Here is a 27441-nt window from a genome sequence, read left to right on the forward strand (position 1 = left end):
TCCTGGGATTGAGGCCTGCATCGGGCTCTGCTCAGCAGGGAGCCTGCTTCCTCCTCTCTCTCTGACTGCCTCTCTGCCTACTTGTGATCTCTCTGTCAAATAAATAAATAAAATCTTAAAAAAAAAAAAAAATTTCCAAGTGCCCAACAGTTACCCTTGTATGCCTCACCTCACATGTGAACATATACTGACCTACATGATGGGTCAAGCACAAATTTGCTATAGTTAAAAACTAAGCCAACATACAAAAATACTATTTCATTCAGCAAATATTAAATGCCCACTTAAGCAAGTACTCTGCCAGGCACTTGGTAGGTAAACAGTGGTGAAAACAGACATAGTCCTTTTACTTTCCATTTCTGCTGATTACTGACCTAATAGTTAAAGGTTTAAATGATTTATAAAGAGGTGAAAGATAGGGGTGCCTGGGTGGCTCAGTTGGTTTAACATCTGCCTTCAGCTCAGGCCATGATCCCAGGGTCTTGGGATTGAGCCCCATGTCAGGCTCCCCGCTTTGCCTCTTCCTTCTGCCATTCTATCAAATAAAAAATCTTTAAAAAAAAAAAGGTGAAAGATTGTTTCATGATGAACCCAAAAGAGGGCAGCTATGCTTTCTGATGGTAAAAACTCCAGTCTAGGATATGAAACCCTTATAAGTATCTTCTAATTCATGCTAAAGTGTGGGGTAAAAGTAGATGCAGAGAGAAACCAGACTAGGGCTGTTGGCTATGCTGTTTATGTGAATTCTTCTTTCAAAGGAAAGGTGTCCTTTTATTCTAAATGTAAGATACCTAAAACTTCTAAATAAACTGAATACTGGAAAGAATTCCACATGTACCTCAAGTACTCTTTGTCACAGGGATGCATCATTTTCGTAAGGACTTAATGTTCATTTCATTTTCCAGTCAGGATTTTATCCATCTGGAAAAACAGCTAAGTAAGAATACAGATCCAAGAGAAAATAGAAGAATTCTGGGGCGCCTGGGTGGCTCAGTGGGTTAAAGCCTCTGCCTTCGGCTCAGGTCATGATCCCAGGGTCCTGGGATAGAGCCCCTCACTAGGCTCTCTGCTCAGCAGGGAGCCTGCTTCTTCCTCTCTCTGCCTGCTTCTCTGCTTACTTGTGTTCTCTCTCAAATGAATAAATAAAATCTTAAAAAAAAAAAACAGAATTCTCATGAAGTTTTTTTCCTTAAAGACTTTGAGAGAATCTGCAATTCCTTTGATCAATCCTAGTCCTCTATTTTAGTTTTATACATTAATTTTAATAACATGCATATTTTAATTTTTAAGGCAGATGGTAAACTTTCCAGTTGGTCTTGTGAGACTTCATCTTGTCATGGGGCAAACACTATTCACAAAATGCAGTGCTTCATTTTATTAAGGGTGAGGTAAAGCCAACTTGAGAAACTATGAAGAGCAAAGCTGAATGCAATATGGCCCAAAAAGTTTTGATTATGTTTTCTTCCTTTCCTTCAGGCCAGGGTAGCTTTCTACCTGCTACAGTGGAAAACAGGAACTGCTATGAATCCTGAAAACATACTCAAAACCTAAATCCCAGAGCATTTTAGTAGGCTTAGGATCTTGAAAGCATTTTAAGTAGTAATTGCCCAGTCAGTCCTTCCAAAAGAGCTCCAAAGCTCTGCTTAAGAACTTCAGTTCCATTCAGACCCTTTGCTAACATAGGTGAAGAGTCTTAGACTAGTTTAAATTGCAAACTGCAATTTTATTAACACTATTTTTCTTTCAAACCAAGTCTTCATGCTGACATTCCCAGTGTTGGGAGGCACAAATACCATTAACCATCTTCATTCTTTGCATCACCAAGGAGTTCTTTCCCCGTCTTGTTCTGAAGGATGAACAAAAGCTTGAGGTGTACGTTTCAGAAGATAAACTGCTGCATGAAGGCCCCCTATGTTCACCCAGACAGTATGTACCTTCCGCCAAACATGTCCCATTCCAGATAATGCCTGCGTACACACAAAAAGGAAAAGTAATTAGCAGAAAATCTGTAGGCCAACCAGCAGCCTAGTTGGTAGTAAGAAACCATGGGGGAAAGGGAAACAAATCCTACTCAAACTAATACACCTTTTAAAAAAAAAGTTTTAATAAAAGATCCTAAAGTTGCCACAGGGTGAATTTTTGGGCTAATTTATAGCACCTTGGTAAAGCATTTCTTGTCCTGAGTAAGTAGTGCAGCTCGGCCTGTCCCTGGTTTACAGACACGGCTCATCTCCCGTAGGCAAGCTGGATAAAGGTTCCAGTTTCTCTTTTTGGAGCCCATCCTATAGAAGAAGATCCAGTGAATCAAACACTTAGTAGATAAACATCTAGAACTAGAAACGAAAAGTTAAAAACTCATTACAATAAAATGCTGATGCCTAAAAATGAGTAATCTGTCTTAGAAATATGAAAGAGATGAACTGGTTACAGAAAAATTTGTTTTGACAACTAGAATAATTGTATAAGTTGTCCTCTTAATAACTATAATAAACACATTACATAAACCAAACCAATGATGAGAAAACATTTATCCTGAGGATTAGAACCAAATTTTCCTCAACCTTTGGGAAGTATCTTGTAATTCACCAATGGGCCAGGAAGTGGGTTAGCCTGTGATGGTCAGGATCAAAATGGGGTTAATTAATGAGTTCTCAGAAGAAACAAAACACGTGAATCCATCATATTATGGTTCCTAAGTGACAAAGTGCTCTAAGTCTACTAAAAGAAACTGAAGATTTCTAATAGAATCTTAGAATACAAGATGGGTACTAGTTTAACAAGTGAAGGTAAAACTCATTTTTTTTTAAAAGCCAAGTCCCACCTTTTTCCAAATGGCATGTCTGTCACAATAATGTCCACAGAGCCAGTTCTCAATGGCAGATTGCAGATATCCCATTGAACAGCATCTATGGGCAAGCTCCAGGACACTTTGCTATAGGGACAAAGTCAATGTGCTTATTATTTTGAAGTATGAAGTCTAAAAACATTTATGAAGAAACTTACAAAATACAAAATGCTACTAAAATGAGAATATCTGTGACAACATTAACAATAAGCAAAATTTTTAAGCCAAAATGTAGGAAGAAAGCATAAGGTCATATGATAAAACTTCTAATGACAAAATCTGTAATGACTATTTAAAAAATGGTTAAGATTGGTTTCAAAAGATAACTGGTTTCATCTACAATTTAAGATCAAGGGATGAACAAGACTAACACAAAGAACTGCAAAAGATGACTGACAACAGTAATGAAGCAGTAAAATTATATAACTGAACGTAAAACATCAGTGAACACAGGAAAAAAGATTATGAGGTGACACATCTGAAGTTTGGTAGACCTCAATAACGAGAAACATCTGCAAAATTAATAAAATAAAGATACTTGTTTTAAAATTAAACCTGTAGCACACAGACAAAAAGAAGACTGAAAAATATGATAAAAGACAATGAATATAAATGATACAAATCCTCTTCATTAAGGCAAAGCTGCTCTATAAGAAGCAAGATACAAAAGCCAAGAACACACAGGCTAAGAAAGACAAATCAGGGGCCCCTGGGTGGCTCAGTGAGTTAAAGCCTTTGCCTTCGGCTCGGTCATGATCCCAGGGTCCAGGGATTGAGCCCTGCATTGGGCTCTTTGCTCGGCATGGAGCCTGCTTCCCCTGCCCTCTCTGCCTGCCTCTCTGCTTACTTGTGATCTCTGCCTGTCAAATAAATAAAATCTTTTTTTAAAAAAAGGCAAATCAAAGACTGAGAAGAAATAAATGGTTATTCTATTGAGAGATACTGAGGAATTTAAGAGAAAATGTGCAATAAAGGCTGTTACTCCATGAAGGGGGGGAAAGCACAGATTATCAAAAATAAGCATATATATATATATTTTTTTTTTTTTTTAGAAAGAGAGCATGCCAGCACAGGCAGACAGAGTGGCAGGCAGAGGCAGAGGCAGATGGAGAAGCAGGCTCCCCGCAGAGCAAGGAGCCCGATGTGGGACTCGATCCCAGGACGCCAGGATCATGACCTGAGCCGAAGGCAGCCGCTTAACCAACTGAGCCACCCAGGCGTCCCCAAAAATAAGCATATTAATCACATTTATAGGCACCAATAATTGCAACAAAATAGGAAGTGAACATAAAATATTAAGAGTGATAAATAGTACAGGTAGAATAGACAAAAAAGGTACAGAGTGTCTGAAAAGCAAGATAAAATATACAGAAAATAGAAATAAATTGTTTAAAAATGTTTTATCAGGTTTCAAAAAAACGTAATGTACTAAGCCCCAAGAAAATTTCAATAAATATGCAACAAAATGTACCATAAAAATTCACTGTCAATAAAGCAAATTAAAACCTTTGAACTACTTGTGTACAAAAAATTATTTAAACCCTTGCTATTCAGAGTTGGGCCACAGCCCAGCAGCATGAATATCACCCATCAACTTGCTAGGAAACAAACTCCCAGGTCCCATCTGAAACCTACTGAATCTGGATCTAGTTAACAGGATCCTCAGGTGACTCACACGCACATTTGAAAAGCATTGCCCTGAACAACTAGATCAGTAAGACAAGTACACAACCAATGATTTATAAAGAAACCAAAACAGAAAATTTTATCATTAAAGAAAAACATAGCATTTAACTTAAAATTTTAAATAACAAATTTAAAAAACCTCAACAGGAAATAGGAATAAAGAAACAAGCATAAAAAACAGCATAAAAAACAAAGAACAAACAGTATATGAAACAAGTAAACAAAGCACCGGTGATTCTAATAAAAAAAAATTAGTAAAGAGAATAACCAACATATAGACATAAAATAATATGAAGGATACCATGTGTAAGTAATAAATAGGAGTATCTGCATCAATTGGATATATATTTTTTTAAAACCACTGGTTTCTATTTACAGATATAAACCTCACATTGAGGGTTATGGAGGCAGCTGCTTCTAGGTTTGCTAAGGCCAGTCATGGGATATAACTACTTCCCTGGGCTATGTATTCAGGATATGGAGCATCTGTACAGTTCAACAAATATAATGACCACTACCCACTCCTGCCACTTTCCAAGAAAATACAGGGTACCTTTATCTAAGGGCAATATATAAAATAAGGGCACTAATTGTTTCACAGAAACAATTTTATAAGGCCTCTGGTGAGAAGACCAAGTGACATTTAAACCAATTCTTCCAAAGACAGATGAAACTGCAACAGTGAAAGGCTGGCACAACTTGCATCACTGAATGTAACTTTGAGTAGTGGGCCAGCGCTTAAGATACTGTAACAAAAAATTTCCCAGATCCCAATGGACTTCCAGTGCACAGAAAGGATACAGGTGAAGGGGCTTAAAAATCTTTTGCTTGCAGGAGAGAGGATTTTGGAGGAGGAGTTTGGGTAGCCCTTCAAAGATCTGATGTCAAGCATTGTGTGACACAGAGCTAAGATTTTTCTTTATAGATCCAAATGGGTCTAAAACAAATCTACAGAAGGTACAGAGAAGAATTCAGTTTATGACTAGCACTCCAAGTTGTGCAAAGCAGAACTGACAGCCTTCAGAGAGAAAGCCATTAGAGATAGTGATACAGACTGGAAGACCATTGGTCAGGATCTCCTATAGGACAGTTAGGTACTGTGGATATGGCTTTCAGGTTTCCTCAACTCTGAAGACTGCTTTAGAGTGCCAAATAATAGAGGAAATTTCTACACAAATATGCAGTCATTTAAAAGACAGGAATATCAAAATCTAAAAATATTCAAAGTGGAATTTTATAAAATTAAAATGAATCAACACAGTATTTTTCCACTAAGTAAGAAAAAAGATACACCAATAAGAAAAAGGAAGACAAATAAACACAGTTGCACTAGGTGGAGAAATTATAGTTAAAAACGTTTTTGTAAGTTATTTTCAATAAATGGCTTTAAAATTTAATGGAGTCTCACAGTATGTTCATTTTAGTTACAATGTCACAGCGCACTGGAGGTATTAATTCATAATGTCAGTATAAAAAGTGACCATCTAAGTCTAAGAAATGCTACAAAATCTTTTAAATTTTTACCCTTCTTTAATTTGGCTCTTGGTCAATAAAGATGAGATGTTATTTGCTGCTCTATTCACAGCCAACGGATTATTATCACCAGCAATATGATAACAGTTAGACCATTCAGTAGCCCCCTAAAAGACAATAGTATATATTAAAACCAAAGTAGCAAACTGCAAACAAAACAAAACAGAACAAAAATTTAAAAACCCCCCAAAACCCAGAAATGATTAAAGGGAAAATCATTTCAATTGATTGCCAATAAGAGAGACAATCCAATCTAATAATCCAATGCTTTTCTAAAGTGGTAGAATGCTGCGTGTTGTGAACTTTGCTATTTCCCTTGCTTGAAAAGCCCTCCTGTTCTTCACTTGCTGGATTCCTATGCATCTTTCAAGACCAAGCTCAAATGTCACACTCTCACATCAACCCCAACTCTCCAAGCTGTCTCTCATTTGCCTCCCCAACCCAAAGCACTTTGTACATACTGTCACTGCACTTGTTTTTTAATTATTTCTATACCTGTCTGCCTTTCAAGGAATCTCCCTAAGGACAAGTCTGATATTTTATTCAATCCCTCAGGCAGCAGTGTCTGGCACATAGTAAGCATTACAAACCTGAAATACAACCATGGTTTAAAAACCTAACAAAATTAAAGTCACCAACCTATATCCTTTTGTCATTACAAGATTTTATATATAAATTATATAATTTATATATATATAGGGGTATTTGAAAATTTCTATATAAAATGTAATATACACTGCATTAAGCTTCTGAATGATCACCGCTAAATCCCTGAAAAGATTCTGTAATGTTAAGTCAAAAACATGTCAACAGAACATAAATACCAACGTTACATGTCATTTGTGGAATGGGAGGTAACACCCTACTCTAGGATGAACAATGTTCTAGATTCACAGAAGGTTTCTGATACGAAAGCAGAGGGAAGTTTTGCCCTCTGTTTAGGGATGAGGAACAAGTACCTCTTCCTTTGTAAACAGTAATACACACTCAAATCCATGAACACAAGGCTTCATTGTCTTTTCTTTTGTCCACATACTTGAGGGTGATCTAGAGGGGATGTAGAAGAGACCTACAGATTTTGATGAAAGCCTCTCAATTGATTCTGATTCCCCAATACTCACTTTTTTCATCTAAATCTGTTTAGATTTTCAGCCTCTGCAAGAGATGAATTTTGTAGTACTTCCAAATTTTAAAAGAATTCAGATCACTATTTTATACTTGCGTGAACAATTCTGGATACATATCTTGTCAATTCCTTTCATAACTTCATTCATTCTGATCATGTATCTATGTATTTTTTAATATTTTTCTATATTAACATTCTCATGTCTACTTTTTTTTTTAAGATATTTTTTATTTATTTGACAGAGAAAGAGAGATCACAAGTAGGCAGAGAGAGAGAAGGGGATACAGGCTCAATCCCAGGACCCTGGGATCATTACCTGAGCCGAAGGCAGAAGCTTCAACCCACTGAGCCACCCAGGTGCCCCTCTCATGTCTACTCTTAAATGGAAATGCCTCAACCTTTATCCGTATCTTTTGGCGTGGCGGGGGGTGGGGGCTCTTCTAGACTCTCTCTAGCTCTGTTGTATATTTCTTGACATGTGGCGACTTTCCCTTCTATTTAAGACACAGGTACACCATGGTTTAATGCTTTGTTTCTTGAATTCTTAACAACTCGCATTTTCTCTGTGGGCAGTCAGAGTAAATTTCTCTAGCTCACACTACCAGAGAACAGTAGTCATCTAGACTACCAAGATTTCCTTCTAGGATTTTTAACTTCCAGATGACACATGTCATTTTCTAATTGCAGTTTGGATTATTTTTCCAATATAACTGGGTTGCTCTGGACTTGTTCTTCTGTCCGGTTTCTGCCCACTCACAGAATCCAATCTCCTTGTAGTTTATTCCCACTGGCTTTAAATATATTCTATATAAGAATTACTATGTCTCATAAATTTAAGCAATTTTTTTTTAATTTAAGCAATTTTAAAAAATAAATTTAAGCAATTTCAAAGAGGATCACCCTCTTCCAAATTTTTGTTAAAGTTTGGATAATACTGATTCAAGGAGACACTCCTGTTAAATGTTTTTCACTTAAAAAATGCCTTTCCATTTCCTGCTTTGCTTTAAGCAGTTTTTGAGTCCTCTGAGTATCACAGTAATTTTGAAAACTATTTAAGAGCTTTTGTGTGTAACCATGTTAGACTTCCTGAAAAATCTAAACAAGATTCATAGGTTTCTCCATTTTAAAACTATATTTACTCCCCCAAGCGCTTATGTGAATTAAGCAGCATAATATCACTTTATAGAGATGGAACACCTTCTTCCAGTTTATGCTTGTCCCTTCAAGTCTACCAGCTTGTCTCTTATAGAAAAGAGACTTACTGGGGTGCCTGGGTGCTCAGTGGGTTAAGCCTCTGCCTTCAGCTCAAGTCATGATCTCAAATTCCTGGGACTGAGCCCTGCATCGGGCTCTCTGCTCAGCAAGGAGCCTGCTTCCCCTCCCACCTGCCTGCCTCTCTGCCTGCTTGTGATTCTCTCTATCAAATAAATATATAAATAAAATCTTTAAAAAAAAAAAAAAAAAGAAAGCAAAGAAAAGGGACTTAACAGTTTCTCTTAGCCTTCTCTGTCATCCACTGAGTAATCACCACTTATAATCTACCACTTCTTAGCTAGTTGTAATAAGTGGTTATACCCTTCACACAAAATCCCAGCTTTACTAGTGCAATTTTTTTTATTTTTTGGGCCGCCTGCGTGGCTCAGTCGGTTAAGTGGCTACCTTCACCTCAGGTCTCCATCCAGGGAACATCATCAGGCTCCTTGCTCAGCGGGGAGCCAACTTCTCCCCTGCCTGCCATTCCTCCTGCTTGTGCTTGCCCTCTCTTTCACTCTCCCTTGCTCTGTGTCAAATAAATAAATAAAGTTTTTTAAAAAAAATTTTTTTTAACTAGTGCAATTCTTTTAAATGGGGTCCACTGACCCAACCCTGATGATTTCATCATGTGTAATTTGCCCATTAGTTCTAGAATATTCTAGTTGTACCACCTGCTTATCTAAAAGGTAAAGAAACATTATTACCTCTATTGGTATTGCTCCCGTTCCACACATCGGATCCACAATTATATCAGTAGGTTGAGGAGCACAGAGCCTACAGAAGAGAAAACAGCCTATATGAAAAGACTTCAATCAATAGCTGAGGCTTTCACACAGACTATTCCTGAAGCTATAAAGATCAAGGACCTATTAATGCTGGCATTAAGGAACACCAATCAATATTCATTTTAAAAATCAATTTGTAATTAAGAGATTGAGTCTATATCCTAGAACTTACAAAAAAATTACATACAGCTAAAAGTACCCTCTGACTCATCCAAAATCACATTTCAGTGACAGATGGAATATAGCTTCCAGATCTTTCAATATATACATGTACATCTATTAATCCATATCTTTAGAAAACACATAGTGTTACTTTGTATATAAACGTATATTCCATAAGAAAAAAAAACTCAACTGTGTTTCAAGTAAAACATGTATTGGTAAGTATCAATAATAAGTTTACTGGCAATTAGACATTTAATATTCCTTTCCTTATGAATTTAATTTTAAAAAACCTTGCCAAAATAACTGCTTTACTTTGAGCACTCAGTATTTGCCAAGTCATGGATTTAAGCTCTTTGCATGCATTATCTCATTTAATCTTTTTTTTTTTTTAAGATTTTATTTATTTATTTGACAGAGAGAGATCACAAGCAGGCAGAGAGGCAGGCAGAGAGAGAGAGGAGGAAGCAGGCTCCCTGCTGAGCAGAGAGCCCGATGTGGGACTCGATCCCAGGATCCTGAGATCATGACCTGAGCCGAAGGCAGCGGCTTAACCCACTGAGCCACCCAGGCGCCCCTATCTCATTTAATCTTTTTAACAGCCCTTCAGTTTTTCTGCGGATGACCAAAGATTTCTCAGTATCTTTCCTATAAATACCCCTTCCTATCCAATCATCAGGTTTTTTTTTTTTAAATCTTAAACTAGCTTACTTAGGTTTCTAATAGTTGCACCCAAAAGAACTCTCCATGTTCCTGGCTCCTACCATAATGCCTGGCAATACACAATAAATGTTTGTTAAATCAATGAAGGAAGACTGGGAGCTGTTCCTTTATCAAACGGGCCCAGTATTCTATTACTGTCATTGTATGGATAGGTTCCAATTGTGCTGAACTGTAACTCCATGGATGAGTAGAGTGAAAGAGGAAGCAAAGACTGGAAGAGAAGGAAATATAATAAACAATTAATACCAGCATATACCAGACACTATGTAACCGGTATTAAGCATACAGTTCTATATTTACTCCTGACTAACAATCCTTTAAGTCTCACATCAAACCCATTTTGCAGTCTGGAGAACAGAAACCTAGAGAAGACAACTTGTCCTAGAGGTGGGAAGAAGCGCCCAATAAAAGGGTAAAGGACAAATGAGAAAGAAAGCTAGGTTTTGCACTTGAAAAAGTGGAAAATCCTGGATGGTTCCTGAGATGCTGTGAGTACAAATTTTAAAAATATTAGTAAAAGCTCCCCGTGTTTATTTACATATTATACACATTTTTTGCCCCCCACCCCATATTATACACATTTTTTAAAATCTCTCCTTTCAGGGCACCTGGCTGGCTCAGCCAGTAAGGCATGTGACTCCTGATTTCCAGGTTTTGAGTTTGAGCCCCAAAAAATGGGCTTAGAGATTACTTAAAATAAATAAATAAAAATTAAAAATATAAAAATCTCTGCTTTCATCTGTGTCATGGCACAGAAATGAAACAGCAAAATTTGCTTTATTTCCTAACATACGCTATATACTTTGTAAACAGAAATATTCAGAGGCAGATGAAAACTACTGTTTTCATTTTAAAATCAAGAAAATGGAGATGGTAGTCATGTGATATTTTCAGGATTACAAAGAATCACCACTAGATACAAAAGAAACAGATCATTTGCTTTTTATTGTTGTTTATCCACTAAATTCCAACACAGTACTTCAGAAAAAATTCAAGTGTTATAAAAGGAAAATTCAAATCAAGGTGTCAGATTTATTTTTTTTAAAGATTTTATTTATTTATTTATTTGAGAGAGAGAGTGAGAGAGAGGGGGGAAAAGAGAGAATAAGCAGGGAGAAGGGGAGAGAGGGAGAGGGAGAAGTAGGCTCCCTACTGAGTGGAGAGCCTGGCAAGGGGCTTGATCCTCTTGACCTGAGATCATGACCTGAGCTGAAGTCAAACACTTAACAGACTGAACCACCTAGGTGCCCTGATTTATTTATTTATTTGAGAGAGAGAGAGAGAGAGAGAATGCGCGAGCAGGAGGGGCAGAGAGAGAAAGAGAGTGCAAGTGAAGGGGTGGGTGAGTGGGGGGTGGGAAGAAAGGGAAGGAGAGAGAATCCTCAAGTAGATTTTCCGCTGAGCACAGAGCCCATCATGGGGCTCGATCCCCGGACCCTGAGTTCATGACCTGAGCTGAATCAAGAGTCAGACACTTAACCAACCAAGTGAGCCACCCAGGCGCCCCGAAAAGTGTCACTTTAATCCAGATGGCAAACTCATTCTCTTACCTAAGCATCCCATAGGCAAGAGTAGATCTAAGAGTTGTAGGTCCAAAATGTGTGATATTTCTTCGGTGGAGACTCTCTTCTGTCAATGCAATGCCCACAACAATTTCATTATCATGGATGTTCAAAAGAACCTATAGAATTAAAACAGAGAATAAAATAAAGGCACCTGGCTGGCTCAGTCGGTAGAACACGTGACTCTCAATCTCAAGGTTATGATTTTAAGCCCCACACTGGGTGTAGAGATTACTTAAAAATAAAACCTTAAAAAAAGAATAAAAGTTCTAGGATTGTTTACACTTCACTGTTACTAAACTTTATTAATTAAAATTTTTTTTATCTTGGGGCGCCTGGGTGCCCAGTGGGTTAAAGCCTCTGCCTTCACCTCAGATCATGATCCCAGGGTCCTGGGATCAAGCCCTGCATCAGGCTCTCTGCTTGGCAGGGAACCTGCTTTGCTTCCTCTCTATCTCTCTGCCTGCCTCTCTGCCTACTTGTAACCTCTATCAAATAAATAAATAAAATCTTAAGCAAACGTATATTCTAAAAAAAAAATTTTTTTTATCTTATCATTGAGCTATACTTTACATAAAGTGGACAAATCCCAAACATGCAACAACAGGGAATTTTTACTTATACATACTGTGTAACTGCCATTGAGATAAAGATATACAGTATTTCTAAAAAGGAAAAAAAAAAAGATATACAGTATTTCTAGCACAGGACAGAAGGCTCCCACCGTTGTCCTCCGACAGGTCAGTACCCACCCAAAGTAATCATTAATCTGACTACCACCAGCACAAATTTTCTTTTTTTGAACTTCATATAAATAAATCATCTAGTATGCGCTCTTAAATTTTAAAACATTTTATTCTTTTTATTTACTGTAAGTTACTGTAAGCATATATCCCCTGAATTTTTATAATATCAACATATTTTGTAGGTTTATGGCTTACACACATTTTTTTAAAATTTTAACTTTTTTGGAAAAGGTTTCAAACATATAGAAATGCTACTAGAACACTTGCATAGTAACTCCTAAATATACCCTGCATTTAGATTAACCAACTGTTGACCACATGTCATATTTGCTTTATCACCTATTATTTTCTTACTGTTTTTAAATTTGACTCAATAATGCCTATGAAATGCTTTTCTGTCCTGTTTTTCTAACACACGGTGAAATATAAACTATTCAAGTAACACACATCCTCCAGTCTTCCACATAACATGATCTTAACAAGAGCACCAGCTGACACTTACCTAGCACTTTTTATATGCAAGCCATTGTTCTCTACTTTAAATTCACTACCTCATTTCATATTTATATCCTCCAAGCTAGTTATCTTTTCAATTTATTTTTTTTGTTGCATTGTAGTTTACACACAATGTTACACTGCTTTCAGGTGAGTTAGGTTTTTTTTTTTAAGATTTTTTATTTATTTATTTGACAGAGATCACAAGTAGGCAGAGAGGCAGGCAGAGAGAGAGGCAGGCTCCTCTCTCTCTCTCTGCAGGCTCCCCGCTGAGCAAAGAGCCCGATGCTGGTCTTGATCCCAGCACCCTGGGATCGTGACCCGAGCCAAAGGCAGCGGCTCAACCCACTGAGCCACGCAGGTGCCCCAGGTGAGTTAGGTATTATTATCTTCCTTTTAAAGTAAGGAAATTGAGGCAGAGACGTCCTCTTACTTACCCAAAGTCCCACTGAAGTTGGGATTTGAATCCAGGCAGTGTGGCTTCAAAAATCTGTGTTCTGAGCCCCCCCTGCTAACTTCTGGACATTACTATTCTAGTTAGCCTAGTCATTCTTGTAACAGCTATTACATCAAAAAAAGGAATGGGGAATTGTTCTTCTGATTTGATATGCAAGAAAAATGTACAGAGAGAATAAGTGACTTGCCCCAGATTCAGGTGACCCAAAAGCAACAGAAAATGACTTCTTGGTGAAAATGTCAGGTGCTATGGACCTGACATGGATCAAGAGATTCAAAGACTACTCAGCATGGCCCACATGTGAATCACCTGATTAGCAGAAGACTGAGACCAAGGAGAGTAAGAACGCAAAAAGAGGCATCTACATTTATGGATCTAGCAGAATTTAAGAAAGGGAAGAGCTGCCTGTAGGATATTAGCAATGATGTCCTGATTTTAGAAGGTTGGGGTTTATTTTAAAAATGTACTCCACTTTTTTTCGTAGTAAAACTCTACAACCAAGACACAAAATACAAAATTACTGCTTTAATTCTGGTTGGATTTTATAATCTGAAAGTCCACATAATGTAAAAAGTACTAGATTAAAAAACTCAAGTCTTTTTTTTTTTTTTTTTTTCTTTCCCATCTTGAGCACTTAGTTTTCAGCAGGTATCACACCAAATACCCAAAATGTATTATGTCATTTAACTTTCAGGACATACTTAGAAGTATATGCCACTGCTGGCTCCATTTGAAACAGAGGCTCAGACAGTATCTTGTCCAAAGTTAAGCAGCCGCAGAGTCAAAATCTACATCTAGATTTGTCTCATAGACCATGCTCTTGTTAGCCACACCCTATTAGCTCTGTGGCCACAATTTAGCTGACCATAAAACTGGTTAGGTTAAAAATGCTACCTATCTGTGATGGCCTTCTTCAATCATCATAAAGAGAGGCAGTACGTACCTCCACATCAAAGTTGGTCATGTCAGCCTTCCACTTAAAATAATCTTGAACAGCACCCCCAAAATCTCTTGCAGCCTCATTTGAGGAAAAGCAGTGTTTCTCTCCTGCCCGGTTGCACGTGACTCTAAACTTCAGCACTTTAGGATGAGTTTCTTCTTTTTCATCCTTCTCGTCTTTGGAAGATGCCAAATCATCACCTACTAATGTTGATATCTCTTCCTTGATGGCTGGATTTTCATAATAGTCTAAGATATGGGAATCTAAGGTATTATTAGTGAATCCTTTTTTATCCTCTTTCTCATCTGTTTTGTCTCCTTGTCCATTATCAATCTTTTCTCTACCTGAATTCTGATTTATCTTTTTGCGCTTTGTTTTTTTTTTCTTGAAACTGGTGTTAATTTTCCATACTTTTAAAGGGTCTGACCATGGAAGCTTCCCAGCCAGTTCTTCAAAATCCTTGAGAACTTCTTCCTATAAAGGACAGAGAATGAAATCCATACATCTCTCTCATCACCTTCACTGAATAAATCCCTACTTTGTCTACAGACTACATTAATCATTATACTGGGGGTGGTAGAAGTACAGAACAAAAGAGGAAATAAGATAATGTCTACAATTAAGGAAATTAAAATTTCATTGAAATTTAAGATAAACACAAATTAAGCAACTGAAGAATAATACTAGACCTGTAGATCAGAAGTTGGGTTTTAAGATTAAAATGTAAGCAATCAGAAACTATTAAAAATGGTTACTACTAGGGAGGGGAAGTGGGTGGATGAAAAATGGGAGGGAAATTTACCTTTCATTGGCTGACTTCCTTCTGAATTTTGTGCTATGTATACATACTACTTTTAAAAGTAACTTTTTTTTTTTAAGATTTATTTGACAGAGAGATAGAAAAGTAAGCACAGCAGCAGGCAGAGGAAGAGAGAGAAGCAGGCTCTTTGCTGAGCAGGAAGCCTGATGCGGGGCTCGATCCCAGGACCCTGGAATCATGACCTGAACCAAAGGCAGCCGCTTAACCAACTGAGCCACCCAGGCGCCCCAAAAAGTAATTTTTTAAAAAAGTATTATTTGTTTACTTATTTTTAAAGTAATCTCTATACCCAACGTGGGGTTCAAACTCATGAGCCACTGAATGAACCAACCAGGTGCCCCTAAAAAACAGTATTTTTTTAAAAAGAAAAAGAAACCAGAAACAGTGAAAAATGTATCTATTGAGTTTTTTTTTAAATGATTTTATTTATTTATCTGACTGAGAGAGACACAGCAAGAGAGAGAACACAAGCAGGAGTGGGAGGAGAAGCAGGCTTCCCTTGGAGCCAGCAGCCCCATGTGGGTCTCGATTCCAGAACCATGGGATTATGACCTGAGCTGAAGGCAGATGCTTAACAACTGAGCCACCCAGGTGCCCCTCTATCCAGTTTCTAAATAGTACCCAGAGTCTTTTTAAAAAGTAAAACTGGGGACACCTGGGTGGCTCAGTGGGTTAAGCCTCTGCCTTAGGCTCAGGTCATGATCTCTGGGTCCTGGGATCAAGCCCGGGTCAGGCTTTCTGTTCAGCGGGGAGCCTACTTTCCCCTCTCTCTCTGCCTGCCTCTCTGCATACTTGTGATTCCTCTGTAAAATAAATAAATAAAATCCTAAAAAAAAAAAAAAAAAAAAAAGAAGTAAATCTGATCGGGTGCCTGTGTGGCTCAGTCAGTTGAACGGCTGCCTTTGGCTCCAATCATGATCCTGGAGTCCCAGGATCAAGTCCCACATCAGGCTCCCTGCTCAGCTAAAGAGTCTGCTTCTCCTTCTGACCCATCCCCCTCTCCTGTTCTCTCTCAAATAAATAAATAAAATCTTAAAAAAAAAAAATATCATGCCCTCCCTTGCTTAAGGCCTCTCCACAGCTTCCCACCGCACATAAAAAATCTAAATTCCTTAAATAAGCCCAACATAATCTGACCTCTGCCTATTTTGCCTGTATCACTTCAGAACTGTTCTCTCTCCCTGCCTTTTTACCTCTACTTCAAAGATACTTGCTTCATATGGGCTCTGTACTGCTCCCTTCTCATTAGTAATTTAAAAGGTATATCCTCAGAGAGACCTGCTTTTCATAAGGCAGTCCTCTCTAGTCATTCACTTTCCATTTTATTTTATAGAGCTTAGCATTATCTGAAGTTACTAGGTTTATGTTTTGTTCACCATCAAAGCTTCTCTCAGAAGTAGGGTGGAAAGACCTGACATATCCTGACCACTGCTATAAGCCACACGTCTAAACAGTGCATGGCGTACAAACAGTACTCAATAAATGGCTACTGGATAATGTGATTAAATGTTAAAATGGGTGGTGTTGGGGTACCTGGGTGACTCAGTGGGTTAAAGCCTCTGCCTTTGGCTCAGGTCATGATCTCAGGGTCCTGAGATCGAGCCCCGCATCGGGCTCTCTGTTCAGCAGGAAGCCTGCTTCCTCCTTGCTCTCTGCCTGCTTGTGACCTCTGTCTGTCAAATAAATAAATAAATAATCTTCAAGGGGTGGTGCAGAGCCATGCTGTCCAATTCAGGAGCCACTGGCTACATGTAGCTATTGAAAGTAAAATAAGGGGACCTGGGTGGCTTAGTTGTGAAATGTTTGCCTTCAGCTCAGGTCGTGATCCTAGGGCCCTGGGTTTGAGCCGTGGGTGGGGCTCCTGACTCAATGGGAAGCCTGCTTTCCCTCTCCCTCTGTTCCTCTCCCCTTTGTACACATGTGCTCTGTCTCCAATACATACAAATCTTTAAAAATAAAAAAATAAAAATAATTTTTAAAAAATAATGTAAAATGACTTATAATGAAAAGCTCAAGGGCACCTGGCTGGTTCAGGTGGTAGGACATGTGACTCTTGATCTCAGGGTCATAAATGAGTTCAAGCTGCACACTAAGCATAGAGCTTATTTAAAACAAAAACACAAACACAAACAAACAAACAAAAACAAAAGCAAAAAAACCCCACCTCAGTTTCTCGATCACTTTAGCCACATTCACATGCTGACAGTTAGTGGTTACTGAACTGGACAGTGCAGACCTAAAACATTCCAGTAAGAAAGTTCTATTGCAGAGTGCTGGTAGAGACAGTATATGCCACTGATGATCAAAGTAGAAAGATAATCAGTGTTCACTGATGGAACTGAGACTTGAAATGGAGAACAGTGAAGATTCTGATCCTAACTGAAACCTGATGAATGATGGTAAATTTCAGGTTTGGCAATTCTATCTATAATTATTTCCCTTTTATAAAAGACATCTACAGGACTTGGAGGTTTGTTGTCATGGAGAACACTCACACAGTCCCTTTCTCTCTCCAGACACCATTCTAAACACTACCACCAAACGGAAATACCTCCTTTAACCTAACAGAATCTACACGATACCTAAAACCTTGAACCATAACTTAACAATCTAACCTAAGAATTCCCAAGTGCAGTGAGGGTCAAAGAGAGGTGCAGGAAGACACCAGAGGGAGAATGCCCACAGATTTCAGATAAAGGTTATAGCAGTCTGCAAAGCTGTAGCAAATAAACTGTTCTTTGGAATAGCAGAGAAGTATGTATACCAACAGAAGGAGCTTTTCTAGACTTCGGTTTGTACCAAGAACAAGCAAGGGAGAAAATGGAGGCTAAACAAGGAATCTTACAGACAGGCTCTATTTGTTGTGTTGATAAGGTAGAGGGGCTGAGACATGTTTTACACTGTAAATAACCCCAAAGCTGCTGATCTCTTCAGGCTAGAGAGAAGTACTGGTTAAAAGAATTTATGCAATAATATGGAAATTGTACCTCAATAAAGCTATTTAAAAAAAGAAGGAAGAGAGACCTCATTCACCTACAACCTTTTGTCAGAAGGAACTTAACAACGAAGCAGGGGAACTTCTTGCTGGCCTGAACAGTTCCTGGTTTCTCCCACAGGAGCCTCCTATCAATAGCAGGTCCAGGAGGAACTTCCTCATTCATAGCTAAGCAACTATCAAAAGTTATCAGCATGAGATTTATATGAACATAAGAAAGGACAAAGGAGGAAAGGAACAGAAAAACAAAGAGCAGACAAAAAACAGTGACCAGAAAGACACCACCACAGAGCAGTTGAAAACTGATCAAACATATTGACATGATAGAAGAAAAATGGAATGAGGAAATACCTTGGTAAAATAAGAGCTCCAAGCAGAGATATAAAAGCAGAAAGAAGATGAAGTAAGCCACCATAAAAAGATGAAACAGGAGCTTGCAGAGTTCAAAGAATCAAGTGGAATAAAAAAATGTAACTACTACAAAAATAAAGACCATACTGAAAGCACCATATACAAAAGACACTGCTGAAAACACAAGGATGTGGAGAAAGGTTAAGAAAATACAATGGAAGTGGGCAAAAAGTAAAAAGATTAAAGAAAATCTTAAAACATGAAAGAAAGTCAAGAGATTCTACAAATGTATAACTGATTTATCTGTGAAAAAAGGATCTGAGATAATGAAAGAAAAAAACTTAGGGGTGCCTGGCTGGCTTAGCTGATACAGCATGCAACTCTTGATCTCAAGGTTGTGAGTTTGAGCCCCACACTGGGTGTAAAGCTTACATAATAAAAAAAATAATAACAATTCAAGAAAAATTTTAGTAAATGGATGTGGATATGAACTTTTCTATAAACTGACATGTCTTGACAAGGAATTATTGACAATGAGACACAACCTGATCAACTTGTAAAACTTCAGAGATTAAAAATACAATCTGGGGGCACCTGGGTGGCTCAGTGGGTTAAGCCACTGCCTTTGGCTCAGGTCATGATCTCAGGGTCCTGGGATTGAGTCCCACAACGGACTCTCTGCTCAGCAGGGAGCCTGCTTACTCCTCTCTCTCTCTCTGCATGCCTCTCTGCCTACTTGTGATCTCTCTCTGTCAAATAAATAAATTAAATTAAATTAAAAATAAAATAAAATAAAATCTGGGCATGATGCAAAAATATAAAGCAAGCAACAAATAAGGGGGAAAAAACGATGGCTTCAGAATTTTCCATGGCAACATTTTTTTTTTTTTAAAGATTTTATTTATTTATTTGACAGAGATCACAAGCAGGCAGAGAGGCAGGCGGTGGGGGATGGGGGGCGGGGGAGGGGGAGCAGGCTCCCCGCTGAGCAGAGAGCCCGACGCAGGGCTCGATTCCAGGACCCTGGGATCATGACCTGAGCAAAGGCAGAGGCTTTAACCCACGGAGCCACCCAGGTACCCCTATGGCAACATTTAATGCTAGAAGAAAAAGAATACTGCCTACGGTATTTTTCAGGAAGAAAAGCATGACTCCAAATTTTATACTTAAAGCTATTCATCAAGCATAAAGCTGAAAAAGAATCATTTCTGAACTAATGCCATTTAAGAGATTTAAAAAAAACAAAAAAAAACAAAAAAACAGGGGTGGGTGCCTGGTGGCTCAGAGGGTTGGGCCTCTGCCTTCGGCTTGGGTCATGGTTTCCAGGTCCTGAGATCTAGCCCTGAATCTGGCTCTCTGCTCAGCGGGGAGCCTGCTTCTCCCTCTCTCTCTGCCTGACTCTCTGCCTACTTATGACCTCTCTCTGTCAAGTAAATAAATAAAATCTTTAAATTTAAAAAAAAAAAAACGGATTAGGACTACAGGCAGAACCTCTCATTTGTAAATATCACAAATTGGAATTTAGTTAGAGGAGGAAGGAAAGAAAAGATGCTGACATCTTCCTCTGTGAAGAGATTAAAGGATAGAAGTTAAAGCTGCTAAGCAAATATATTTAAAAGAACTGGGGTTGGGGCACCTCAGTGGCTCATTTGGTTAAGCTTCTGACTCTTGATTTCATCTCAGAGTCATGAGTTGAAGCCCCATGTTGGGTTCCATGCTGGGTGTGGGGCCTACTTAAAAAAAAATAAATTAATAAATAAATTTTAAAAAGCACAGGGGTCAACACTAAGAAAAAATAAAACTGGTGGGTGAAAAGGAAGGAGGGGAGATGTGGAAAATATGCCAACTTCATCACTGCTCTTAGTAGGGATTTAAAAAATACTAAATTGTAGTTTAAGTTGTAGTTATAGTAACAGCTAGAAACCTTATAGCCAGATTTCGGCACAAAACAAAACCTTCCAAACTAGTATAAAACAATCTGTAAAAATGCAAAGAAAACACATAGAGAAACTTAAACAAAGAAAAAGCAGAATGTGTGTAACATAAATGTGACAGAACCAAGACCAAACATTTCTGACTTAGCAGTAAGTACTGGTAAGATTAACTACCTTTTTAAACAGAAAAATGACCTACAGATTGAATAGGTATATGGATATATAAAGGATATCTGCTGAACCACTGTAATAGCAAGAGTATGAAAAACCCTAAAGTCCTAAATGAGAATGTTAAATTATGATGTAGTGAAATCCAACATGACATTGGCATGATCTTCAAGATATAGGAGAAAAGGCAAAGCACAAAACAGTATGTATGGCATGCTTTAATTTGTCTAAGTACATAAAATGCACATATTTATAAAATATCTCTAGAGGGATAGCCAAGAAATTGGTGGTAGAAGTTGTTGCCTCCAGGGAGGGAACTGGATGGTTTGGAGATAGAGGAATAAACACTTTACACTGCATATCCTTTGGATCTTCACAATTTTGCTTGAAGTACATGTATTACCCAGTTTTAAAAACAACCCATATAAAGCATAGATATTACCTTTTTTTAAAGTAGGTTAATCAATTCATGATATCTGAATATCTCTCTATAGACCTATAAGAATACTAGATAACATGCTACTTATAAGATATAGGAAAGTATAATGCCACAAACAATGTTGATGGGCAACAGAAAGCAAGGAGCAAGTATTTAAAAACAAGGTATGGGGAAAAAAAAGAAAACCAAAAACCACACACACACACACACACACACACACGAAAAAATAAAATAAAAACAAGAGTATGGGGATACGTTGCAATTTAAGTCCATAAAGGGAAAGGCTTAACAATATTTCACGGTCTCATACATGCCCTTGCACAGATCTGAAAATCTACCTTAATCCTTGCTGTTCTTCTTTTGGGACTTCCACCAGCAAACTCTTTTGCAGTTACTTACAAAGCAATTTTGAAAAGCTGGCTCATGTAGAACCATTACATAGTATCAAATTCACCTCCAAGTGGAGCTCAAAACCATCCAAAATAATTCAAACTCTAAGATGCCAAAACATAGGAATTTAAGAAAATATTAACAAAGGCCAGAATTTAAGATGGAACTTTACAGGGTTTTTAATTTTTTAATAGTTTTTAAAAATGCCTATTAGCATTTACTCATGTATAGAATTGGCTATTAAAATTTCCAAATACTAAACAGCAAAAATTTTCAGTAGCCTTCCTGTTATGTTCCAGTTTTACTGATATGATTCAGTTGACAATGATTATCAGAAGTCTGAAGGGTTATAATGCTAGTATTGAAAGTTACATTTTTAATTAATACAATTTTAATCTATTCTTAGCCTGAATTCTTTTAGGTCTGGTTTTATTTTTTCTAGACTGATGAGTTCACATCACTTCGATTGGTTACTGAATAATGCTTTGGAAATCAACCTGTCGCCAATAAATAAAAAACTACAGAACTAGGCAACATATCATAGATTTTAAAAATACATTGTTTCGGGGGGCACCTGGGTGGCTCAGTGGGTTAAAGCCTCTGCCTTCAGCTCAGGTCATGATCCCAGGGTCCTGGGATCAAGCCCCACATCGGGCTCTCTGCTGGGCAGGGAGCCTGCTTCCCTTCCTCTCTCTGCCTCTCTCTGCCTACTTGTGATCTCTCTCTCTGTCAAATAAATAAATAAATCTTTAAAAAAAAAAAAATACATTGTTTCGGGGTGCCTGGGTGGCTCAGTGGTTAAGCCGCTGCCTTCAGCTCAGGTCATGATCTCAGAGTCCTGGGATCAAGTCCCGCATCGGGCTCTCTGCTCAGCAGGGAGCCTGCTTCCCTCTCTCTCTCTCTGCCTGCCTCTCTATCTACTTGTGATTTCTCTCTGTCAAATAAATAAATAAAATCTTTAAAAAAAAAAAAAATTGTTTCTAATATAGGCAATAAACCACAGAAAGAAAGTTTTCAAGCATTCGATTCTGGAAACCTGGCCAAAAAACAATGTGGAGAAATACTAAGGCCTTACTGCAATCTATTTTTCAATCTTCAACTTAGTTAGCATATCAATATTTTGGAATCAGACGCTAAATACAAATTGGAAACAGAGCCATTGTCTTAAGAAGTGAAGGAGTATTTAGATATTATTTTAGTTTTATTTTTCAAAAAAGTGAAGTTAGAGAAGAAAGCAGGGCAAAAGCAGAACTGTGAGAGAAGTGTTATACGTAGATGATTCAGTCACTTAATCTTTGATTCACAGTCTGGAAGCAATTCTATTTGAAACCGTATATATAAGCAAAACTAATCTAAAGTATATACCTTTTTGTAATAAAATAGAACTATTTTATCTCTTATACAATTCGATATTTTACTATATTGACTTTTGTTAACTTATTTTTTGTTATTCTTTCATCTTTTACAAAAGAGATGCAACTGACATACAACATTATTTTAGTTGCAGGTGTACGACATGATGATTTAGTATTTGTATATATTGCGAAATGACCACAATGTCTAGTAAACATCTATCACCCTACATAGTTCTAAAAATTTATCATGTGATGAGATTTTTTAACATCCACTCTATTAGCAACGCGCAAATATGCAGTACAGTATCATTAGTTATAGTCATCATGCTATAAATTACATCCCCAGGACTTAATTTATTTTAGAGTTTTAAGTTTGTACCTTTTGACCCTCTCCCATCTGTTTTGCCCACTACTCACAATATTGATTTTTTTTAAAAACAACTCTTGGCTGGGGTGCCTGGGCAGCTGTCAGTAAAGCATCCAACTCGACTTCAGCTGGGGTCATGATCTGAGGATTATGGGATCAGACCCCACATTGGACTCTGCTCAGTGGGGAGTTGGCTTGAGGTTCTCTCTCTCCCTCTCCCTCTGTCCCTCCCCCCCTACTCTCTACCCCCTCTCAAATAAAATCTTTAAAAAAATAAAATATAAAAACTTTTAGAATGAGCGGTCACAAATTTCTCATTTTTATGTAAAATCCTCCCAGTATTCTATAATATTTATGCAGTAGTAATGCTAAATGATAGAATGCAAAATGTGGGAATAATCTCTTTGGGGAAGATGGCTGAAAGTCAGCTACCATGTTTGGGAAAACTCACCTTTGTTTCTTTGAACTGGTAATCTTTAAACTCCTTAACAACCACAAATAAGTTATCAACTGATCTCAGACAATGAACCTGGAGAAGGGGAAAAAATGTTAGAAACAAAGTCCTAAAAAAGCTTTTGAATCACATGAACTATCAACACTTAAATATAAAAAATTAGGTACATACATTTTAAAGAAGCTAATACCTATAATGTGTACTTTAAATTTTTCCCACCTCCCCAGTATCCCATGCTTTTGGTTACCCATTAGCTTCTATTCCCCTAAAGAAATGTAAGAAGGAAGATGGAAGGATAGCTTGAAGGGCTACCAGGGAAACACAGGTTTAGGGGAGAAAGGAAGATAAAGAAAGACAATGGTGCTTTACCATATTTCCCTCATGGCTCCCTAGGGTACACTGTAGAGTGCAGTGGTTAAGAGCACAGGGTTTGAGGTCCAGCAGAGCGACCCTGCAGAAGTTACTTATTCTTAAGCCTAATAATTAATGAGGATAAATAAAGGCCCTATCTTCACAAAGCAGCTGAGATTATTAACTAAGATACTGGGTGGAAAATATCTGCTTGCCAATTCATCCCCCAAATATTTATTGGGTGTCTATTATATGCCAGACACTAAGAAGTTGGGAGGTATCAGCCCAAGAAAACCTAAAGAATTCCTGCTCTTATGATGCTTACATGGTAATGAGATATTAGTTAGCTTTTATTCAAGTGGGATGGCAGTTTGCTGAGCACTTTTCCCTTTCAGTGGTTCCTAATTACTTCTGAGCAAGAATCTCCTTGACATATTATTAAAAGAAAAATCTCTCCTTTATGCTTCACCACCAAAGTCTAAACTTCAGTTAAATGTTAAAGTAAATAAATTCATGGACATCTGATATTCAGAATTTCTTCAAAAGTCACATAGGATTCTTTCTGGTGAAATTCATTCTCAGGAAATATTAGGATTACTTCTAAAACTATAGAAAACCTACTAGTCAAACTTACAGGTCAGTACTGAAAGGAAAATGCAGTAATACTTTAAAATCACCAGATGTGAAGCAGAGCAAAGAAAAGCAAAAAGAATTCAAGAGGGATGGGTAAGGCAGAAAATAATCGTAAAATGACCTTTCTAGAAAACTATTTTAAATATTGCTTCATTCAAACCTGAGCCAGACTTTCCACTGAAATGTCAAAATATATCTTGCCCCGGTCTTTGCTGATTTTGCATGATGACCCCAATTTCTCTCTCACTTCATCTGCAGCTGTTTGCTCAAAACCAGTAGGTACAGTGGCTCCAATAGTGACTTGGAGGTGCTCAGACTCACTTCTGGGACCACTTTCTGTCACTTGATTAGCCCTCCAGTTCTCATGAAGGTTCACATCCAAGAGCTGCTTAGTGGCTTCTTGAACATCAGACATGTTGGCAGTGCTTCAAAGATGCCGACAGTCCCTTTAAAAGCAGTACAGAAAAGAGAGATAATGCCTAAATATTATCACCTCATATTTCAAACATAATTAAAAAACACCTACTTTCTGGGCACCTGGGTGGCTCAGTGGGTTGGGTGCCCGCCTTCAGCTTGAGTCATGATCCCAGGGTCCTGGGATCCAGCCCCTCCTTGGGCTCCCTGCTCAGCAGGGAGTCTGCTTCTCCCTCTGCCCCTCCTCACGGATCATTCGTACTTTCTCTCTCTCAAATAAATAAATAAAATCTTTAAAAAACAAAACAAAAACAAAAAACAAAACACCTGCTTTTGAGGGCTAGAAGAATAACAAGGCAACACAACCACACGGCCATATGCAGTCAACACACCTGAATCAATATTCACCGACGATAAAAGGATTGAATAACATGGGCACAGAGGACCAGATGTAAAAACTGTGATATTATTTAAAAAGCAACATAGATGCTAAGGAAGAAAAGGAGACAGAGAAGTAGTATTTCCACAGCATGCTATGTTTGGTTTGGGACCATCTGTGTTAATAATAGCCACCTCATAGAGTTAACAATTCCCCAACAGAGGCTGCAAGAACACATTCAAATATGTTTCTACATCTAGTCCTTTTTCAGTTAGTAGTTAAGAACATGGGGCTTTGGAACCACAGATAGGCGTCTGAATTCTTGCCCTCACCATTCACAGGGTGAATGGCCTAAAACAAGTTTATTCTCCTATGCATCAATTTCCTCATCTGTAAGAACGAGAATTAATACCTCTCTTCTAGAGTTGTTGGGAGACTTGAGAAGAGCATACTGCCAGGCCCATGATTAAAACTTTCTAAGAGAATATCTATCTTCCTCCTTTGAAATGGACAGTGAATCATGCGTTTAAAAAAGATTTACATCCACGATCTAATCTGGGAACCATGGGGTGGCAACGGTATTTGTAAAATACCTGTAACAGTGAGCCAAACTTCCTGTCTGTAAGCGCGGGGTGGGGACGGCAGCGGAATTTACAGGGGTGGGTAGTGGGGATCAACACCGCTCACTAGATTTCAAAGGCTGTGTGACCCAGAACAACACAAGCAGGCAGAGCACCTAACATTGTTCTTGCTCTGTGCCCGGGCAGGCGACAGTGTATATAACACTAATAAAAGTCAGTTCCAGACCCGAAGGAGCTCATAATCCCCGTGAATACGACTTCCATCTCCTAAATAAAGCAGCTTGAGCCCACGAAAGGTCATATCCCGCCCAGGGTCAGAGAGAGCCGATCAGTGGCGCAGGCTGGAATGAGTCTCTCGACTCACACCCTCCGCCCCAGAGACAGGAATCCCGGGGTTGTGGGTGAAGGCCTAGAAGAAGCAACCAAAAAAGCTCCGCAACAGGATGGGCTAAAGTCCAGTTCGGTGTTGGCCAGGGTCGTAAGACAAAGGTCGTCCCTCCCTCCCGAGGGTCAGCGGCGCCACACCCGGCCACTCCCACCCGCCGCCGCCCGGTTACCGGCCGCCAGCGTAGACCTTTTCACTCCGGCTCCCCGCCAGACACAGCGCGCTGATGACACGCCGCCGGAAGCCGCCTCGACTTCCCCGGAAACGGAAGTTAGGCCGCGCGGTCCCAGACGCTCCGAGCTGGGGAAAGGCGCTCGCGAAAGGTGCGAGCGAAGAACATGCGCATTACCGTTTGTGCGCGGTGGCGCCGCGTGTGGGGTAATCGGCTGTAGCAGCTGGGGCTAGCCTCGTCTGCAAGCTGAACCTGGAGAGCCCCAGAGCTCACGGCCTGTTATCATAGTAGCTAACTTACAGCGTGCTTAGCCGTGCCAGGCACTGAGTAAGCGCTTCACACGCGTCATTTCATTTGCTCCAACAGCTCTTTGAAGTAGCACGGAGTACTACACGGACCAGTTTTAAAGTCGAAAAAAGTGAGACTTGGGACGCCTGGGTGGCTCAGTTGGTTGGACGACTGCCTTCGGCTCAGGGCGTGATCCTGGAGTCCCGGGATCGAGTCCCACATCGGGCTCCCAGCTCCATGGGGAGTCTGCTTCGCTCTCTGACCTTCTCCTCGCTCATGCTCTCTCTCACTGTCTCTCTCTCTCAAATAAATAAATCTTTAAAAAAAAGAAAGAAAGAAAAAAGTGAGACTCAAAGAGGTTACATATCTTGCTCAAACTGTCAGGCGCAGCGTTTTGGAAGCAGAACTGGGTCTTGAATCTGGATAGTGTGACTCCAGAATGCTTCCTCATCACGTCTGACCCAGTGTTGTTGAAACTAGTCTCTTAGTTATAATTGTCTTCACTACTTCTGTCCAATTGCGCTCTTGATTACTTAATACTATTCTCTAAATACATATATTTTAAAATATGTATTTATTAGAGACGGAGTAAGTTGGGGAGAGGCAGACAGAGAGGGAGGGAGAATCTCAAGACTCCACCCTCTGTCTGTA

General features: G+C 38.8%; 1 protein-coding gene across 1 annotated transcript; it reads right to left on the minus strand.

The window, feature by feature from the left end:
* Nucleotides 1–1702: 1702 nt before the first annotated feature.
* THUMPD3 (THUMP domain containing 3) lies at nucleotides 1703–26592 on the minus strand. The gene is made up of 10 exons (XM_044253088.1): nucleotides 26503–26592; nucleotides 24732–25017; nucleotides 23585–23662; nucleotides 14318–14788; nucleotides 11665–11795; nucleotides 9149–9218; nucleotides 6056–6171; nucleotides 2822–2932; nucleotides 2159–2282; nucleotides 1703–1967 (listed from the first exon to the last, which is right to left on the minus strand). Exons 2-10 carry the CDS (start codon nucleotides 24984–24986, stop codon nucleotides 1818–1820), a joined length of 1506 nt encoding a protein of 501 aa, XP_044109023.1. The 5' UTR covers nucleotides 24987–25017; nucleotides 26503–26592; the 3' UTR covers nucleotides 1703–1817.
* Between the last annotated feature and the right edge of the window lie 849 nt (nucleotides 26593–27441).

This window comes from Neovison vison, chromosome 6 (assembly GCF_020171115.1).
Source record: "Neovison vison isolate M4711 chromosome 6, ASM_NN_V1, whole genome shotgun sequence".
Classification (NCBI taxonomy): Eukaryota; Metazoa; Chordata; class Mammalia; order Carnivora; family Mustelidae; genus Neogale; species Neogale vison.

What these genes read in the sequence shown, in the direction of transcription:
- THUMPD3 (XM_044253088.1), bottom strand. Translation starts at nt 24,986, where the DNA reads ATGTCTGATGTTCAAGAAGCCACTAAGCAGCTCTTGGATGTGAACCTT. An exon ending in TGACCAACTTTGATGTGGAG is followed by an intron (nt 11,796 to 14,317) that starts GTACGTACTGCC and finishes TTAATTCTATAG; the next exon opens with GTTCTTTTGAACATCCATGA. An exon ending in CGGGAGCAATACCAATAGAG is followed by an intron (nt 6,172 to 9,148) that starts GTAATAATGTTT and finishes ATTGTCTTTTAG; the next exon opens with GGGGCTACTGAATGGTCTAA.